Source organism: Colletotrichum fructicola, assembly GCF_000319635.2.
Source record: "Colletotrichum fructicola Nara gc5 chromosome Unknown KSG_Nara_v1_contig03, whole genome shotgun sequence".
Classification (NCBI taxonomy): Eukaryota; Fungi; Ascomycota; class Sordariomycetes; order Glomerellales; family Glomerellaceae; genus Colletotrichum; species Colletotrichum fructicola.
The window spans coordinates 3,567,546-3,586,902 of record NW_027094053.1 but is presented as its reverse complement, the minus strand read 5'-3'; the positions used below and the strand labels follow the sequence as shown (position 1 = coordinate 3,586,902).

General features: G+C 53.9%; 6 protein-coding genes across 6 annotated transcripts; 2 read left to right on the top strand and 4 right to left on the bottom strand.

The window, feature by feature from the left end:
* Positions 1 to 81: 81 nt before the first annotated feature.
* CGGC5_v005805 (uncharacterized protein) lies at positions 82 to 1,334 on the top strand (the record flags this gene model as incomplete). Its single annotated transcript, XM_066151518.1, has 4 exons — positions 82 to 220; positions 706 to 724; positions 789 to 1,088; positions 1,145 to 1,334. 4 exons carry the CDS (start codon positions 82 to 84, stop codon positions 1,332 to 1,334), a joined length of 648 nt encoding a protein of 215 aa, XP_066008920.1.
* Positions 1,335 to 4,233: 2,899 nt separating this feature from the next.
* Positions 4,234 to 6,697, bottom strand: CGGC5_v005804 (uncharacterized protein; the record flags this gene model as incomplete). The annotated part of the gene is made up of 7 exons (XM_066151517.1): positions 4,234 to 4,498; positions 4,570 to 4,606; positions 5,412 to 5,612; positions 5,669 to 6,013; positions 6,060 to 6,349; positions 6,426 to 6,529; positions 6,590 to 6,697. The coding sequence occupies 7 exons, from the start codon at positions 6,695 to 6,697 to the stop codon at positions 4,234 to 4,236; spliced, it is 1,350 nt and encodes a 449-aa protein (XP_066008919.1).
* A 2,425-nt stretch (positions 6,698 to 9,122) lies between these two features.
* SDH-2 (L-sorbose 1-dehydrogenase) lies at positions 9,123 to 11,093 on the bottom strand (the record flags this gene model as incomplete). Its single annotated transcript, XM_032024620.2, has 1 exon — positions 9,123 to 9,737. One exon carries the CDS (start codon positions 9,735 to 9,737, stop codon positions 9,123 to 9,125), a length of 615 nt encoding a protein of 204 aa, XP_031878695.2.
* A 1,760-nt stretch (positions 11,094 to 12,853) lies between these two features.
* Positions 12,854 to 14,699, top strand: ecdD-4 (Major facilitator-type transporter ecdD; the record flags this gene model as incomplete). Its single annotated transcript, XM_032024619.1, has 6 exons — positions 12,854 to 12,902; positions 12,955 to 13,149; positions 13,216 to 13,557; positions 13,608 to 14,213; positions 14,271 to 14,509; positions 14,562 to 14,699. The coding sequence occupies 6 exons, from the start codon at positions 12,854 to 12,856 to the stop codon at positions 14,697 to 14,699; spliced, it is 1,569 nt and encodes a 522-aa protein (XP_031878692.1).
* A 172-nt stretch (positions 14,700 to 14,871) lies between these two features.
* PHO2 (Acid phosphatase) lies at positions 14,872 to 15,829 on the bottom strand (the record flags this gene model as incomplete). The annotated part of the gene is made up of 2 exons (XM_032024618.1): positions 14,872 to 15,590; positions 15,649 to 15,829. 2 exons carry the CDS (start codon positions 15,827 to 15,829, stop codon positions 14,872 to 14,874), a joined length of 900 nt encoding a protein of 299 aa, XP_031878693.1.
* A 1,874-nt stretch (positions 15,830 to 17,703) lies between these two features.
* Positions 17,704 to 18,950, bottom strand: mcpII-3 (Metapyrocatechase 2; the record flags this gene model as incomplete). The annotated part of the gene is made up of 5 exons (XM_032024617.1): positions 17,704 to 17,735; positions 17,786 to 17,895; positions 17,954 to 18,204; positions 18,301 to 18,453; positions 18,540 to 18,950. 5 exons carry the CDS (start codon positions 18,948 to 18,950, stop codon positions 17,704 to 17,706), a joined length of 957 nt encoding a protein of 318 aa, XP_031878690.1.
* Between the last annotated feature and the right edge of the window lie 407 nt (positions 18,951 to 19,357).

The window sequence follows — 19,357 nt, the reverse complement described above, 5'->3', positions numbered from 1 at the left end:
ATGCTGGTCACTGAGCAAAAAGCAGACGTCTTCGAGATACTTAAAGACAGAGGCCAGACTGTGGAAAGTGCCGTAGCAACGATGGAACCTCGCCGCACATCAAGCGTATATTCTGACACGTTCGAGCTCGACGACCTGCTCACTAGGCTCACAAGGCAGGCCGAAGAGCAGCATTATGCGGCCATATCTCTCTTGCAGGAGGAGAATACGGCACTGCACCGTAAGCTGAAGGTGTCACGGCAGCTATGGACGGTCATAATCGGCCTCGTGAGAGAACTCGTCGAGTTGACCGGGCAGCTGCAAGATCTACATATGGAAACACTCTCGCGCATGAAGAAGGAAACAGCAGCCTATCTCGCAAATTGTACCGCGTTTTAGGCTGTCGTGTCAGATGCTATGCCAGCACGAAATGGAGAATCGGACCTCGGACGGTTCAAAGCAGATAGTGGCGGGAAGAGGCAGGTCCGATCTTGCTCCCGCGCACGTCTACAGCATGGCTGCATATGTCGTCTCCTCTTCTGCAGATATTCTCATCATATAGGAAAGAAAATTGGCGATGCATGAGGCTCCTCTTCCCACATCTGCTACGTACTATGACGACCTGTTCGTGAGCAGAATGTGGCTCCAGGCTCATGACTATGCTACATGGCTGTGCGAGAACACTGATCGAAATCCCAAGGGCAGGATCATTACAGTAGACTGCAGTCGGCGACCATGAAATACGGTAACTCTCTCCCTCCCAGGCACGATGACGATGACAAGGCCAAGACCTACAATGCGATCTCTAGATACGATCAGATGGTGCTGGAGAACGACAGAGAGATAGACTGGTGGTGGTCACTCCTGGCAAAGGTTTTCTCCTGGCTGTTGTTGGCGGGCTATATCGTCTTCCCCTCCACATTTGCTTCACTCAGGCGGTCGCAAGTTCTCGAGGACATGGGCAGCGTTGGGCAGGCCGTCTCTGACTGGGTCAACGACTGTCTGATTGCTCTCGCGTCCGTGCTTTCGGGCGTCGCATCCATCGGCCTGGCCTGGCTATGGTTCAGATGGCGTGCGAACTACGTCTGGGTGCATCAGCACATTGTCATGTAAGAGGCTGTGTTTGGCCGATCTCCGTGGATTTGTTTCACTTACAAAACCGCAGTCCTACGCTGGCAAACTCGTTGATTGGGTTCTTGTCCACCATTCTGAACATCTACACCGTCCACGGAGGCCAGTGGTCGGCGACGTCGATAGCCACGACGACAGTAACGGGATGGTGGCTTGTCGTCTCGTGCGCTCTATGCGGGGTGTATCAATATTTGCTGGACGGGCTCCGTCGCAAGGTGGATTAATGGACTGATCCTCATGGGGAATAAGAGACTTTCGCTCAGGATTGCGTTACAAGTACTTTGGATTATTTTTGCGTGCTGTAACCATTAGGACGCACATCAGGGCAACAAGTTATAGTGATTAGTGGTTTCCTCCATAGAGAGCGTGCATAGATATTCCAGTCATCATACCGAACTACTGGTACCCAATGGTGTAAGATTGCTTGAATTTGTGTTGCGCAGCATTGGCCAAGACGACCTCGTGGGCCTATTATCTACTTCTATGAGCGGCGCGTGTAAGATCACGTCAGCGGGCCATGACAAGTGCTCGTGGCCTAGCCGCGTACGCATGAGATTGCTTGGGCGTATCTGCGCATTCAGAGATGTGCGCAGGCGTGGCCGCATGCGCAGGAGCATGCCTAGGCAAAGCCGCGCACGCAAAAGCCGGCGTGGGAGACCCTGCGCACGCAGAAGCTCACGTGGGCGGAACAACCGCTTGCGCAGAGACCTGCGCAGGAGAATCTGCATACGCAAAAGCCCGCTCGGGAGAGACGGCGCACGCAAGATCCTGTTCAAGCAGGGCCGCCAATGCAGCTTAGGTCCGAAGCAAATCTGCGCAAGCAGTGCGCTTCAGAAGCAATAATGGCTTTTGGTTTGTTTGAGCGGTCAAGTTGATAGTACCAGCAGCTGATAAAGCTGGGTCTATTTCTGCAGCCACCTCGTGGGTAAAAAGCCATTTCTGGCGACAGTGGCTCCGCCATCCGTTTCTGGACCCCCTGATAATCGGTCATGGCCAGGCTTTCTAGCCACGCGCCGTACACGATGTCAGCGGCTTCAGGCCCCTCGGTCTCTACAAATAAGCACTTTGGAAGTGGGTTTCTTCGAGTGCCCATACTGCCGATCCACATGCTTAGTGCACGTTCTCACGTAGGAGCCAATACACAACCATAGCTTGAGGGGCCTCAACCATGCCGGAATGAAAATTTCGTAGAGTGGCATCGCCCTCAAACATCATGTGTGAAAGGCTCCATTCCGTGTTCTCTCCGTTGCGGGTCACCACACCACGCGAGCTGTCGTGTGAACGGAACACGTCACAAGGCCACCGGTTGACCTTCCTCTTCGACTCCGACGAAGACAGCCTTAATAACAAGCATCAAGAAAGAACCTGCAAACCTGGCATAGCGTCCGTAGATCTCGTGGCTGAAATCAAGACCGCCTGCTCAGCAGCGGCTCAGCATCATGAACCAGCTGGAAAAAGAAGAGAGGCGCCTTCATCTCGGGTGGCACAAATTTATGGAAGCCCCTCCACAGAACTATCGCTGCATCTGAGGACAGGCAGCAGTGATGGAGAGATAGTCACCCAAACCCTCTATTGGAATCCGAGCGACTCCGGTTCGCGTTCTGCCGAGGATGGCATACCAAGACCAGACTCGCCCACCATATGAGGGCCTTGGTCCAGTGGCCACGTTCTGTCGTAGATCTACTTTCAGATGGAAATTATCGTACAATCTTGAGTACATGAAGATCCGCTCAAGCTGCCTGATTGTGACTATTTCACCCACTAGCGTTATTGAAGTGATACCGTATCAACTTGTTGAAGTCGGCTTAAGTCGGCTTTAGTCGGTTAGTTGTGGGGAGGTAGTTCTCTTAGTAATGATTAGACCTATCATAACCCCGGTGATTAGGGGTTTGTGGATTCTGACTTCAACAAGTTTATCCGGTATTCCGCTCGACATTGTATCCAATCAAATGTGGCCGCAAGGGACATACCGGGGGTTACGGATTCTCACCAACACGTACATTCGTGAGCGGGATTTGGGTCGGGATTTAGACCTTTGGCCGGCTGGGTCGTCATCCGTCTTGTACGGTCCGTCGCTCTAGTGGGTCGGTCAGATATTGTCCCAATGCGGACAGCATCTTTTTCTGCCGTCTCCATATCAAGATGCTAAATGGGGCAGGTGATTCTGCCGACTCCACAGCTCCCGATGAATGGCACGTCTCGCTGCAGGTACGTATATCTGGCGATCTTACTTCTTTGATCGATATTGCCATATCCACAATTCTGCCATGACCAATAAACACTCATTGATTCTGCCGGATCCTCCATTCTGCCACAACCAATAAACACTCACTGATTCTGTCTCCCTGCCCCATCTTGACTCAGGCCGCTACACCCTTTTGGCTCCTGACCATATTTTTCTGCCGCCTGCTACCAACCCAAGCGGAGGTGTAACAAATCAAGGTTGACCGTGCCCACCTGGTAACTATGGCTTGGAAGTTTCAGCCCAGCAACTAGCTCTATGGATGCAAACGCCGAGTCGCGACAACAGACATGCCACGCACTCACAACCAGAATCTCCGTGTGTACGCAGAACCCACCAGATCCGAAAGAAACAGAGTGTATTGCGATTGCAATTGCAGAGCTATTTGCTCAGATTCGGATAACACATGGCTGCGTCAGCGGAAGGCCATTGCATCCTGAATCCGCCAACGCAATCTCTGGGTACCCGGTTTCTCAACCGAACGCCTGATCACTGTCCTACGATCCCTCCAGAGGGGCGACATACTTGGCTCTTCCTACTTCGCACGACCCGCCTTCTCAGAACAGCTCCCGACCCAAGAGCCCACGCCACCACTGCCTATCACCGCGCCTGATGAACCCCACGAACAGTAATCGTCGGTTTCGATAACGTCTTTTATTAGAGGAGTAATTCCGTGCATCCCGCTGTCGTCTGCCCACGCTCTGTTTTTTTTAGCTGCCGCGTGCCGCAATCCTCTGAAAGTACATATGTGCTTAACAAGTTTGGGAGCCACGAGTTTTGCCTGTTTGCACAGAAGAGAGACAGTTGTGAGCCCGGGTGTTTCCTGACAATCAATCTGACAATCAATACATGCTAGCATGCTTCGAAGACAAAGTTTGGTCTCACTTCCTTCCTTTCTTGTCTTGCGTGCATATCTTCTTCCAGTGCTGTTCAACACCCCCCTTCGGCCGCCCCAACTTGCGAGCCATCCATCGCGGGTCCTTTTCCTCCTTATACCATGCGCGGAGACGCAACTCCTCCAAAGGTGTCCAATGGCGGCGCTTACCACTTTTAGCCTTTTGCGAATGTAAAATAGTGCTTGCACCGTAATCTGAGCCAACACTTTCGCTGTCGCTGCCGCCATTGTCCTCGGAATTGTCCTCTGAGCTTTCGTCATTGTTAGCAGTCTCCAAGCTGGATACACCAACAACTGAGTCCCATTCGGGTTCGGTATTCACTTTGTCACAGGGGTTGCTCGTTGTGTTATGTGAAAGCCTATTCTTGGCATGGTCTCTAATGAACCCAATGCATAGCTGAAGCAGGTCTGATGCCCTGTCGTTACCAGATAGCTCGGTGTCGCTTCCAGAAAGGACCTGAATGATGTCGATAATTCGCAACAAAAGTTTTGCAGACAAGACGCAGTTGTTGCACGCGACTGATGATGAGTCTACTGAAGTGACGGCAGGAGGGATGGGAAGTTGTTCGGACGTTTGATGACTTGATCCTTCCAATGAGCAGTCGGGTCGCGGAGAAGTCACCTGGGCCGTGGAGGGCAACGACTCCCGCCGTCTTCCTGACCGCTTACGTCTTTTCGAGGCCTGATCCATGTCCGGCGGACGCAGAGGTGGTCCTTCAGGGCGCAGGGGGTCATTGCCAAAGCACACGGTTCTGGCTGCGTGGACTTGTAGTTGTCTTCTGGGGGACCGCCGGAGCTGTCTGTCGCTCTGGGATGCAACAGCTCTCTGGCCTGGCTCGTCCACCGAAGCTCGGGATGGTATTGTGCGTAGAGTTCTGGCTGCCAAAGCCGATGTCGCCGCTTCCATACAGATGTTTCGTGATCTCTTTCGCTTGGGCGAGTGACGATCATGCCTCTCACAATCGTCTTCAAGTGCCTTGTGACTTCTCTTTCTCCCGCTGGCGCTAGTGTCACCATGTGAAGAAGGGGTTGGAACTGGGGAAACGTTTGCTTGAGACTCCGCCCCGCTGTTCATAGGAGCGGCGCACACGCCGACTGCACAACTGGGGATAGGGCTTGCTGTGCCGGACGAGCCTTCCACGGTGCTGGGCGATACAGACATACTCCCGGGAACGACTTGCGAAGCGGCAGTTCCCGGCAGATCTTGACTTGTAGGTTCCGGTCCTGAACCCATGGACTCTTGAGAATAGCTCTGGCCATGGGTTTCTCCATCAGCGCTACTGCAATTACTGCTTGCCGGGTCGTCATCACCACAGCTTTCGTAGCTTTTGCCGCTCTCTCTGCTCTCATGGTCTCCAGGTATTGCTATGTGACACTTTAGTCAGTTTAGAACTCTTTCGCGTTTGCAATATAGGTCTCACCTGTATTCATGTTACTGGCTAAGCGACTCGCCGGATGAATCTGCGCCATTGAAGATTTGCCCAGGTCGGGAAATAAGAACAGCTCTTGGTAATAATGACTTGGCTCTTTCCGAGAGCTCTGTTCTGAAGGAAGTTGGACAGGTAGTGGTGTATGTGGCAAGCAAAATTCCGGAGGCGACGCGGTCTCGTCTAGAGAAGACCGGTTCATTGATGCTTCTGTGATAGGACCTATTCCGAACGGTGGTGCCATAGGGTACAAAATGCGTGCGACATCGTTCGGTTCCTGATTCCAGTCTACTTCAGTGCGATCTTGGCCATTGACACCGCAGAAGTTGCCTGAAGCAGCTGTCTGTCATAAGCCAATGCCTGGCAGAACGTAGAGGGAGCATACCTGATGTGTGAGTAGTGGGTTGGGTCTCACTCGTAATAAGAGTTCCGAAATCTAGCTCAAGTGCTGGCGGGAGCATAGATGGCGGAATGGGAGATTGCTGTCGTTGTTCTCCACGTTGATATTGGCGTTTCAGCTGTGTAGCCTTCTGCTTAGGCTCCTTTTGTCCATAGAGCTTTGCCATGGACTCTACGTCCAGCTGTTTGAACTGTAGCCTGGCCATTTTTGATAGAAGAAAGGTGAGATTTAATAGTTTGGTTAACTTGGCTGGTGTGACAGTGAGGAAGGGCGGACTTTATATGGGATGTCAGCCATCCATGTAGCAACAAATCACTGTTTCTTGGACAGCACGGTTGAACCCAAACCCACTCATCAATCCATAGGAAGCCTGCCGCTTCAAAATCTGCGTTGGAAGTCAGGGCAGGGATCACTTGGCCCACCGGCGCAACGCAGCCTCTTCGTCGTTTAGCGCCCTAGATGTTATCCACTTCCAAGCTTCGTCGCGGCCTCGCAAATACCAGCGGAGTTTTCACCCTGTCTAGCTGGCGCTTCGTTTCGTCCAACAAGGCAATGATAGCAGATTCGCCGGATTGAGTGTTGACCATGCACACAGGAGCTTCAGGTTGGGCCCCTGTCCGCATTCTGCAAACCAAATCACCAACTTCGAACCATACCGGGCCTGTTCCTAGCGGCATGAACCATAGTTCACGATGCAGGACAGGCACTCATCAATGGAAGCAACATCTCGGAGTCAAAGTCGCACTGAGGGAGGCTTGTCCGGCTGAATCTGACTCCCGGTCTGACCCGGGTAGCCTCTCCTCCGGCGTGTGACTCGGCTTTTGACATGGGGGAGAGCTCATTGCCACTTTGAGCAACTTCCCACAACTCATCTTGCTGCGCGTCGATGTGCGAAGGTTCAGGCCTGAGAAATGCCAGTCGGGCTCACGGCTCGAACGCATTCCAATGGACCAATCACCTCGGCAAGCCTTTGTTCCTCATCTTGCGAAAGGGTCTGCGAGAAATGTGACTCCATCCAGTGAAACATGGCACTCGTGACGGCCTCCGCCCCTCTATGCTGCGGATAATCAACTGTTGCACCCTGACTGAGATGCCTGAATGCCAGCATATGTCGAGCCTCGGGGTCTCGGGGAGACCCGTTTGCGGTCCATGTTCCATTTTTGGATCGAAGTGGCGTGAGCCAAGCCATCGAGACCAAGGCTATCTCGAGGATGATGTGTTCGGGCTGTCGTTCAACGGCGAAACCGCGAGGCGTTTACCGCCTGATTGGCTCAGCTACGATCGTCATCGTCAATGGCACTTCGACAGCGGTAGGTGAGTCGGGCGTTAAAGCTACAGTCGAGAGTCCAATTACCCCATCGGGTAATCCTGCTGGCATGAGCCATTGTGGCCCCTGGACAATGCATCTCTGATGCCCAGCTAGGACAATCTCGGCCAGGCCGACCCTGTTCCATCCAGACCAGCAGTCTAGACAGATGCCAATCTCCGCGACATGAGACGTTTCTCCCCCTCTTCACACTCTCTGCTACTGACGTGCTCGAAGAGGCATTTCTCAATCAAACCTGGCTTCCCTTCGCCCGAGAATTGCCTACTCGAGACGTCACCACGCACTCTTCGTGGTGCCTGAAACGGCATCTCGACTGACCGCTGCAGGATTGTGTGACCCTGAGTCCACCTCATGACGTCCGCTAAACTGTCGTATTGCCAGAAAAGGTAGGTGTGTCTGAGAAAAGGCGAGGCACCCACGGTATCTGTCTCCTGGGCGACCGCCACGGAGCGGCCGCAGGAGCTGAAGTGGCATCGGGACTACCGATGAGCGGCGGTACAGTCCAACAGCTCAGCTAACAGTGTATCTCATTACCAGAAGAGGCAATTTTGGGGCGGATAGTACGGCGAGGCGGACGGTAAGGGGGACCATCCAGGATGGGCGGTGACTCGCTAGGCGTTCCATCAGGTGGATGGGAACTCGACATCGACAATGAACGGGGCCGGCAAGCGTAAGGCAGCAGATGATAGTAGACGAAACTGCCACGAGTGATGCTACCACTGAGGGAGTTAATACCACTGCTTAGGAGAAGAATAATGGGGCCTACTGTGTAGTGCAGCGTTGCTCTTGATGTCAGCAGCACGAAGTATGCAGCCAGTAAAAGAGGTGGTTGAACCATCCAAACACTCCGTCAACTGATTCCAGGAAAAGCATTTCGTTGATCGCGTAGATTGTCATCGCGAGTAGGAGTTAAACTGAGGGCGAACGTAGTGGTAGAATGTGTGGCTGAGGCAGGCGGAAAATGGAAGTGGCGCAGGGTAATGCTGCGACAGAGATAAGGTACAAAGGAAACTTCGAAGTACATCGGCGCGTTAGGCGGGGCAGGCACGTATTTATGGGACGGCAAAAACAGCGAGGGATGGCATGGCCGAGAATTACCCGATGTGGCAGGTGCCGAAAATGGCATGTCAGGACCGCCGTTTCCGAAGGCAGGCAAGCCGTCTCATGTTTTACTGGCTGTGACAACTGCCACAACAGTCCAGAATACCGCTGCGAGATCATTGACCGCTGCTCCCGCAACGGATGTTGCTAAGCAGCATAAGTAACAACCTATTGTAAGCCTTCTTTGGACAACCGCAGAGTATCTACTCAACATCCGATGTAGACTGTACCCCGAGATGATTGCCGTCAAGCCCGTCGGTGAAAGACAATGCACGCATGTATGCTTCGAAAAGTGTTGGGCTACAGGGATGTTATTGGGGTATACTGTATGAGCAGTGGCCGTATAAAACATGTAATGTTGTGGAATGTGACACAGCAACGACACGATTGTTTGTCTTCCTCACGGCTCATAGTTTTGAGAATCAATCCTGATGTTTCGGCCTATTATGCGAGCCTTTCACCTCCGGGGCAGATACTTGTTATCGACTAATTGCCACCACGTGCGACCTTACCAATCTAGTATTTCATGGTCAAACCCTTATTCACGTAGTTGCTTGTATGAGATAGGAGTCCATCCACGAAGCCTAGTGCTGCTTGCCCTTTCTAAATTCCAGGACCAATCAAACATTCTGCTTCGTCCTGCTTTTGAGTCCATGTTTCTTCTGAATGAACTCCGCAACAAGCTCCCCGATTCCGTAGGCCGGCATCTGCGTGTGCCCGCTATTCAGAGTCGGCATAAGACTACAGTCGGCGACACGTAGGTTCCTGACACCGTACACTTGCGCGTAACCGTCCAACACGGCCATCGGGTCATCCTCCTGACCCAGCTTGCAGGTACCGCCCGGATGGTACGACGTCGAGGCATACTTCTGCACGTGCGACTGCCAATCCTCGTTGGTCTTGTTGAGATGGTGCTCGGCGCCTGCCGGCCAGCCACCCTTGACGATGTCCTTGGTACCGGCTCCGTTCATGGTGATCTCGTTCATGAATTTGACGCCCTCGGCCATCATCAATAGGTCCCGTCTATCTTCGAGATACCTGGGATTCACGTAGGGGTTGTCGCGTGGGTCCCTGCTCCGCAGTCGAACTTCGCCACGGCCTTTGAGGCCGCAAAGAAAGCAGCACATGGCGAAGGCCCACTCGCCAGCCTTAGGGAAGTCAGTGTACTCGGGAGGGCCCCCGTAGCAGATGGTGTGGAAGAATTCAAGGTTCGGCTGAGTCTCGGTCAGGTCCATGGGGTCACGGCCCGGCTGCCGCGGGAAGCTGCGCCACTCTTCGCTATCCGCCTCGAGACGGTCATTGAGGCGCGCGAAGGCGAAACCGCCGAAGGGAAAACTTGCCAGCCAGCCGTCTTTGGTGTCTGTCCACTCCTTATACCCGTTTTCGAAGGCGTTGAGGTCGTGGCTGACTCTTGCGTCGTCAGTGAGGTCGGGCTCGTTCAATTCGTAGTAGACGAAGATGAGCTGATGGTCCTGCAGATTTTCTCCGACGCCCGGCAGGTCCTTCACGACGGGAACACCCATCTCTTCAATATGCGATTTGGGTCCGATGCCAGAACGTAGAAGGATGGCCGGGCTTCCGTAAGTGCCGGCAGAGAGAATGATTTCCTTCTTTGCTTTGATAGTGTGTCTGTGACCGTCGTCCCCGACGTACTCGACGTACTTTGCCTCGCCATTTTCAACTACTACCTTGTCCACAGTTGCATGGAGCCTGATAGTGATATTTGGCTTCTCTTGGTCCTTGGTGATGAAATCTGCCGCGGTCGATCGAGTTCCCTTATGCTGGGTCCTCACGGCATGGCCACAACCATTCGCCGCCACGCCCGAACTGAACATATCGGGGATGTAAGGCAGCCCAAAGGACTTGTAGGATTCAATGACTTTGTCGGTGAGTGGGATCGTCTTTCCAGGCTCAATGTGTAGGGGCCCATCCCACCCATGTGCCTCATCATCGTGCGGGAACCAATCCTTGGGATGGAATGTTTCTGCCTGTTTAGAGAAGTACATCAACGTTAGGTTGCCAATATTCCGTGAAGTAATGGATCCAAGTGACAGGAAAGAATACCCAAGGGAGGGACACACCTTTTTCATAGCCCTGAACATCTCCTTACCGCTCCATTGCGGAAAGTTCCAATCGTCGTAGTCTTGCTCGACGCCCCTCACGCAAATTGTCCCATTGCAGCCGCTGCTACCGCCCAAGAACTTTCCTCGTGGCAGATGGATCTCTCTACCTTGCAGACCCGGTTGGGCGGGTGTCCTGAGATTCCAGTCCGTATCACCTTGGTGGAGGGTAACCCAGCTGCATAACGACGCAGACGCAGTCAGTGTGTGGCTTCTGAAAGTGGTGCCCCGAAGACATACGCGCCAGGCATGTGCATGTTATCCATGTCTTTGCTGTCCTTGCCTGCCTCAAGCAGGAGGACTCTGATGCTCGGGTCTTCGGCCAGACGGGCGGCGACGACGGGGCCGGCGGTGCCGCCTCTGGCAGGTGAAGTCAGCATCACAACTTTCTGCAGGAGTATCCATGGACCTGAGGCGACGGATGGATCAAGTTGCTTACCCACAGATGATGAAGTCAAACTCTTCAGGCATATTTCTGTATGTGTCTATGTGTGTCTCTCGCTTCCGAGACTGAACAGGTTTCGACTACAGTGGGCAGGATGCTAAGAAATAGTACAGGCGACAGCTGAGCACTCGAATGTCTGCGTGGACACAGCAGTTGGTTCGGTACGGCTGTCATTGTCTGTCGCATTTATATGCGTGTCTCGCCAAGTGAACGAGGCGATTCTGTGAGGGGTAGAACTGCAAGACGAAGACAGAATGGATGGGATTTTCAACGCGGTGTAACAACGAGGTTGGAGGCAGCGGATAAATGCTCCCGAGGACCTCGCGCGCTCAGTATGCAGCGGCTCGGCGCCGTCATATCTTACAATTTGAGGATGTGAGAAGAGATAGAACTAAGAGCGGCAGGGCAGAATTGGCAATCTAACAACGCTATCTCTAAGGCTCTCATCGCTTAGAAGGTCGTCGGTATGTTAACTCAGGAGGCGACAGCACGATCCAGAGCTTCTAGCCCACCCATTTTGAATCACTCTGGAGTTTGATAGTTTATGTTGAATCAATTCCAAAGAACTACACTGTAGCAGAGCTATGTACGTAGTAAATCTCCGCTCTCGAGATCCTCGTGGTAGGCCGGGAAGACCCGCGAGCTAGGCATGCATCTCGTGCTGTCACCCCACTTGTGCGCCTTGGCGAGTCCCTTGGCTCTCTTCTGCCAATTGAGGCTTTGAGGAAATGTGATAAGTGACTTGGTGTATTGGTCAAGCCATTCATGATTTTGTCTCGAAATTTCCCTCACATTCCACAGGGGCTGATTAGTTCCGCGTACCACCGAGGCGTTCTTCTTGCTTTATGCTGGGAAGACCGCACCTAGGACCGTCAATAACTCAGTAGCTGCGGGAAGCTGTTGTCCGGTTCCTTTACCTGCGACATCGCCGCCAATCACTTCCCAATCTTTTGACTGCTAGTGAAATGCCTCATCGAAGAAATATCTTTACGTTTTGTCTTAATCTATCTGCAAGTTCAACTACTTTGTTGCATGAGTGACCCGGCCTGGGCAAGCTATCAATAGGAATCTTGCTATTCGGACGGATACTTCTAGCTGAAAAAGCGGAGAACTGCCTGCGGTACATCGGGTCTAACATTTACTCACATCTTGATTAATACCATTACCCCCTCCCCTTCGTCCATGTTCTTCTCCCTCTCCATCTCCTTATCCCTGGCGTCATCGTCCTCGTCGTTATTGTCCTTGTCATCGTAGTTGTTGTCGTTGTTGTCCTTGTCATCGTAGTTGTTGTCGTTATCGTCATTGTCTTCCCTGTTATCGTCTGTGCCTATTACCCGCCTGGACAACTACTTAGGGATATCCGCTGGGATAGCAAAATTTGTCAATCAACGAGACCGCGCGATTTGTTGAAGTAATAGAATCCAAATTTGACAGATAATATGCTATCGCTGTTGCAGCAAACCCGGGGTTTGACATGCTGGGCTGGGGGTCTTGAATCTTGCACAGCCCACATCCCTGAGCCGAAAAGATAAGCGCCAATCCTCGTACGTCGCCTCGAGGCGGAATACAAATTCCTATCTCTGGACAACACCCCAAACCTGACTTTACCCAATTCATACTCTGAACAAAAACGGCTCGCAAAGCCACAGGCCATTCAGAGACTTGAACTCAGATAAGACATCAATGGCTGGAACTTACTAAAGCATGCTGCCTGCACTAGGTGCGACAGCATCATACGAATACACGACCTTTAGAGGTTCTCAGACTTGTCTCTTTTTTGTGCAAAATGTTGTCCGTTAGACAGATCCTCGTGTACGGGATCATTTTCTCATCCGGTAAGCTCCAGTCCCCTTATTGACACCAACATTTCTGAGCTCAACGTGTCAGCAACCATCATCGGCTATGATTCCGGATATCTCAATGGCGTGCTCGGCTCCCAAGACTTCACCAAGATCTACGGCATTAGAGACGGCGAAACAGAGCCCATGTACTTGACGCCTTACACCCGCAGCACGTTCTCTGCGTTGTTTGTCGTCGGAGCTCTTGTGGGTTGTCAACTTGTTCCGCTGCTCACAAGTAGGAGTAAGTGCTCATCAACTCCGCTTCGTCGGCAGTGCATGTTGCTGGGCGCTTGCTGATGTATGCCAGTCGGTCGTAGAGGCAACTTGTACGCGGCATCTTGCACTTACGCCGTTGGCGTGGCTCTTCAGACTGCAGGGCTTGCTCCGGCGGTATTCATCGTGGGCCGCGTCCTGCTTGGCGTCGCCCTTGGTCTCATATCCGTTACGGTCTGGCCCCTTCACCCCTCCCATGTTTATACTGAGCCACTGAACGATATGCATCAGGTCCCGGCCTACCTTATGGAATGCTCTACTCCGACGAATAGAGGCCAGCTGATGGCGCGCTATTCACAGTTCCTCACCACAGGCAACGTTCTGGCGTGCGCGATCAGCCTTGGTACCTCAAAGTACGCCGACTCTCGAAGCTGGCGTGAGTCATCCCGAACCCGAAGCAATACACAGCCTCTGATTCCAACACAGGCATCACGATCGCGTTCCAGCTGGTTTTAGCATTGACCGTGTTCATCGGCGTTATGTTCTGTCCCGAGTCGCCATTACTGCTGGCCAGAAAGAACAAGATCGCCGAAGCGCGGCGCGCCCTCGCCATCCTTCGCAACGCAGACACAAACTCATCGGAAGTCGATGAGGCTATGCTTGATATTGAAACCCACATAGCAGATCAGCACGTCAACGGAAGCGCGCGGTTTGTTGAGTGCTTCCAAGGGACGGACCTGAGACGCACCCTCATCGGCGTGGTCATGTCTTTCTTCACGATATCGACTGGCATCACCTTCTGGTTCGGCTACGGGACGACCTTCTTTGCAGCTGCAGGCGTCGACAACTCGTATTTGATATCCCTCATTCTCGCGATTACCAACTGCGTTTTCACGGCGCCGTCCATGTATCTCATCGAGCGTCTGGGAAGACGAAGATCCCTGATCGGGGGCGGTGTTCTCATGGGAATTGCCCAACTGCTGACCGCAATCATTCACAACGCTGCTCCGGACAGCAAGGCGGATAAGACGATGTTAGTCGTTGGCGCAGTGTTCTTCATCGCATCTTATGCGCCGACTTGGGGGATCGGGGGTTAGTAGACCCGCACCACGAACTGTGCTATTTCAAAGCGGCTGACAATATGTGTAGGTTGGCTACTAATGGCAGAGCCGTTTTCAGACCGCGCGAGAAACTACCAATCGTCCATCGTTCTGACGGCATACTGGATCATCACATGGCTCGTTGGCTTCGTCACGCCGTACATGGTTGATGAGACTGCTGGAAATCTGGGACTCAAGATCTCCTATATCTGGTTCGGTATGACCGTGCTGTCCCTTGTGTGGGCCTACACCTGCGTTCCGGAGCTTGCGGGGCTTTCAAGATTGGAGGTAAGACTAGTCGAACCAGGTCTGGCTCCCAACTTGTTACTGACTTTAACAGATTGATGAGCTGTTTGAGGAGAGAGTCCCTGCGTGGCGGTCAAGGGAGTGGCAGAGACAGCTTCGAACTATTCAAGCCGTCGAGGCAGAGTCGGACAAGGGTCCTACCGTTGAGGAGAAGATGCCATGCAAAGAGTAATGAGGGGTTTCGGGATATTGGAATCGGGAAACGCATTGCGATTTCACAAAAGGAGGATTGCAATTAGGCATCCTCTGGCCATTTAAAGGTGCTCTCATGTATTTGATTTCATATCTCATAAATTACTCTCACATCACATCTCATGTTCACCATCATCCCTCTTATTCACACCCTACGGCAGGCATGACAGGAAGCTGCCAAGCCTGTCCAGAACAGGCTGCTGCTTCTCCTTAGGCGCAGTAGACTTGTCTGAGTCACCAACACTGATGGAGATGTAGCATCCCGCGGTGCCCACAACCGTGTTCTCCCACGGCAACCTATCGCTGCTACCACAGGTGCCGACGTCCGGGTTCAGGGTGACGGGGTTGATGCGGCTGAGCACCCACTTGAAGTCGTCCGCGTTGTTGCACGCGGTATCGGTAACAGCGGGGAAGTTGACATTCAGCCAGACCTTCTCGGGGAGGTACGGCGCGCCGCCGCTGACGATCTTGTCGACGAGGCGCTTCGCGAGCTCGCCGTAGACGGCGCTGCGGGCCGGCACGGGGGAGGTGTTCCAGGCGAGGGTGCCGGTGGAGGCGCCGGAGAAGGCGATGGCAGGGATGTTGCGCTCGTTGGAGGCGAAGACGGCGGTGCCGACGGTGCCGGAGACGAGCACGGACAGCCACAGGTTGGAGCCGACGTTGGGGCCTGAGACGGCGAGCTCGGGGGCTGCGCCGTTGAAAACCTCGCCGGCGAACTGGTCGATGCCGTAGCGCATCGAGGTCACGGGGAACGAGTTGACCCAGCGTAGGTCGGTCTGTGTCTCGTTGACGCCGACGGGGCCGCTGTTGGCGGGGCAGCTGTCGTACTGGCAGGCGGCGGTGCGCGGGTCGGGCTCGGCGTCGCTTGAGCCTGGGTTGGGGTTAGTTGGGAGGGTTCAATGTGAGGGTCACGGAGGAGGAGGGCGTACCGGAGCCGGACTTGTTCTCGGCCGGGGCGGAGAGGAGGACGTTGTGGCCGGAGGACTTCAGGGCCTGGTTGAAGGAGCGAGCGTACAGCTCAGCCCAGCCGTCATCGTTGGACTGGACGATGCGGATGCTCTGGACAGCGAGGGCCTGCGCAAGCAGCGCAAAGGTGGTGGCGGCGCGCATCGTGATGACGGGGATGATGAGGTGGGCAGAGTGGCGGCTCGGGGGGAGGGAGGGGTTTGAGAGAGTGTGTGAGAGGCCGAGGGCGTTTGGCTTGAAGGCGTGAGTAGAAACAAGACACAAAACGTCGCCGGCGATCGGCCGAGTTTAAGTAAACGGACTACGGCAAGTTGGAACGGCCATGGAGGCCGGCACCCCGGTTGATTAAGATCCTTGGTAGAAGAAGCTTCTCCACGAACCACGCCTGACACGTGCCATTCGCCCACAGCTACGCCCACCGGTGATCCCTCCTCATCCGACCTTGTCAATCATCTGTCAAGTGCCCAACCCCCCAGGTGCATGACGCATCTGCAAGCGGTAGAAGGGAATACGGCGATCATTGAGCTTGGCCTCGTACGCTGAATACGCAAAGAGAAGATTAGCGTATTCTGTATTGGCTTGGGCAATATGCGGGATGCAAAAGCGGCATCCAATGAAGGATGCGTTCGCGGCGGCGCCCCTGAATCCACGAAACCTTGTCCGCCCCCTCAAAAAGCCCAACCCCAAAGCGCGACCGAACGAACCGAACTAATAACTGGACACAGCTGAGAGCTACACTACGAGCTTCCTGTTTGACATCCCGGGGGAAGCACGCCATTCGCCGGAGCTCTGCTCACGTGGGTCTTGGCCTGTTGGAGTCGTTGGAGATGACCTTCTCGATATTTCGACCTGTCGATATTAAATCAACGGCCACCGATGCCGCAAGGGGGAGGCAGTGCCGATGGAGGATGCGACCGTGGACGGGAGGGACCGGGGTCAGGGCCGCCTCCCGTTCGCTGCGCGCAGGGATGATGGCGGGACTCTTCATGCCAACGGTAGCCAGCGGGTTTAATAGTTTCTTGGGGGGTTGGCCGTTTCTGAACATGCGGTTGTATTCTGCATCGTGATTGACTCGTGAGAGATATGGGGAAAATATGGCAAAGTTTAGCGTGCTGCGTGGTCAGCAAGCAACAAGGTTTCTTGATCTTGGATATTAATTGCGATTGATGAGCTGACAGCTGGACAGGTTAATAAGCTCTTCGTCTTTTCGGGTATCTTTGCCGTTCATTAAGTCGCGCACTTTATCTCGACATTGATTACAGATAGAATCATTGATTATTCTTCTCTCGACTTCGCACACGATTCAACAGCAGCTGCCGCGATCCGACTTAGACAAAAGCTGAGCCCGAGTCTCCGCTCTGCACAGCTCGCGACCAGCAATCGCCAACTCTTGAAACCGCGGCATCCCCGAATCGAAGGCCTCCCAGCCCGACTCCTGGCCTGTGCTTCTTCCTGTAATGGCAGATGGCAAAAGAGCAAAGCCACACCAGCCATGCTGAGGCTCGTCTCATGTGTCACTTTCAGTGACGTCAATTGGAGAGCTGATTCGCCCAGCTGTGATAGTCACCGTGTAGTATTGGGCGGGATATGTCGAGGAGGACGCCAACACCGCAGGGTGCCGGGGACAACCATACAACTCAGAGCAAAACTAATCGTCAATTCGAAGCAGCAGTCTATGGTTCATCGTTCAGCGCCTTCTTTTTCGGGAAAACTGATGGAATGTCGTCTCTGACTGTCGTCCTCGGCTCGGAGGTAAGGGGAGCATTCGCCTTGCTCCGAGTTGAGCGATGTCACTGCACAAATTTGGAAGGACAGGCAAGGGCAAGGACCGGGCCATCTTCGACATGTGAACTAATTCGGGTTGCGACATCAAGTTGGCCGTGTGCACGTGTGGCAATTATTCACTATGGCTATTCATCTTCCTCGTCGGCTACGCATTTACTTTCATCTTCTTAGTAGATTGCCCATCCCACACACTTGCTAACACTACATCGAGAATCTAACATCATGCCAGTCTCTCATTGCAAAAAGTCGGACGGCACCTCCGGTCCTAGCAAAAAGTCAGTAACAACTCCCACACTATCAACAATAAACACTTACCCCAGACGTGCAGGTTATCCGGTGACGCCGGGTTGTGATGCGTCTCCTCCGTGTCGTCGAGCAAGTCGCCGTCGACGTAGTGCTCCATGATGAAGCCGGACGGGTCGAACCTGTCTCTCTTATCAGTCCCAACATTCTCAGCCTCTGCTCTGTCCAACACAAACTCACCAGTAGTCAAAGATCTGGCTGCCCATGATGTGCCTCCCCACGCCCCAGCAGTTCTTGTACCCCTGGTGCCGCAGCCAGTCGTGGCCCAGCACCTGCGCGTCAAAGTCGTGCGTCTCGAACGACGAGTGGTGCACGTGGAACTTGGGGCCCTCGAAGAAGAAGAAGCAGTGGTGATCGACGTATTCCTTGCCGCGGCCGAGGCGGAAGAAGACGGTGACCTTCTTGTCCTTGTTGTCGGGCGCGTGTACGAGCTGCGCAGATTCCAGTCAGTCTGGGTGTCTTCATGCCTCCTTTCCCCCCCCCTTTGCCTTCAGAAGTCTGAAGCAAAGATGAAGATGGTTTCTTACCTCGCTGGGGTAGAAGTTGAAGTTGCTCGTGTAGAACTCGTACGCCTTGTCAAAGTTGGTCAGGCACACGCCAAAGTGGCCCAACTTGTGCACCGGCGCGGGCCGTTTCGTGAAGCGCTGCTTGTGGTTGACCTCGCGATGCTTCTCCGTCGGCTACCACACCCAACCGCGTTAGCAAACACTTTCCCCCTTTAATTCCCCTCTCCCTCCGACATAACGCTTCACTTCAAGGAACTCACAAAGTTGAACTTCAAATTCGGAAATCCAGGATCTCTCCTCTCCACCGCGGTCTGCCCATACACCAAATGGAACGGCCACCCGTCCACCGGGTCCTTGAACGTCACGCACTTGCCGCCGCCCTGCACCTCCCCTAGCTCGTAGATCTCGCTCGCGCCGGGTAGCGTCTTGGCCGCGTGCTCGAGGTCGTCGAGCGACTCGACGACGAACGCCGGACCCCCGAACTCGTCCTCCTCCGCCTCCTCCGCGCAGAGCACCACCGGCTCGGTGCCGTAGCCGCGGTAGTACGTGCGCTTGCCGACGCGCGCCGTCTCGTAGAAGCCGAAATCGTCGTAGAAGGCGCGCGCGGCGTCGATGTTTTTGTGTTTGTAGTAGACGTGGGCGATGCGCACGAGTTGGATCTTGCGGGACATGGTGGGCGGTTGTGTACTTCTGGTCTTCGTGTTATGCGATGTGTGATGAATGTTAGTTTGAGCTTGAGGGGCGGAAATCGCGACCGGGTCAACAGAGGCTTGAACTGTCTGAAAGCTTCGGGGTCTTCTTATATCATCCGTCTCTTCACTCTACTTCGCAAATGCCGTTGGAGAACGGGGGGCATGTGGAGGGAAAGGGGTGGGAGGACATCAGCCAGTTTAATTCCCCCGCACTACCCCACCACAGTCCATCGGACGTCACGCAGCGCTCGGTACTTGCGCAGTGGCACTAGAACAGTCCGGCGCCGCGGGAACCAACCCAAGACCCCTTGTTTTTCTTTTCATGGACCAGGTGGCGTCTTTTGTGGTGGTTGCTGTGGCCGGGTAACTTCAGATGGCGCCGTGCC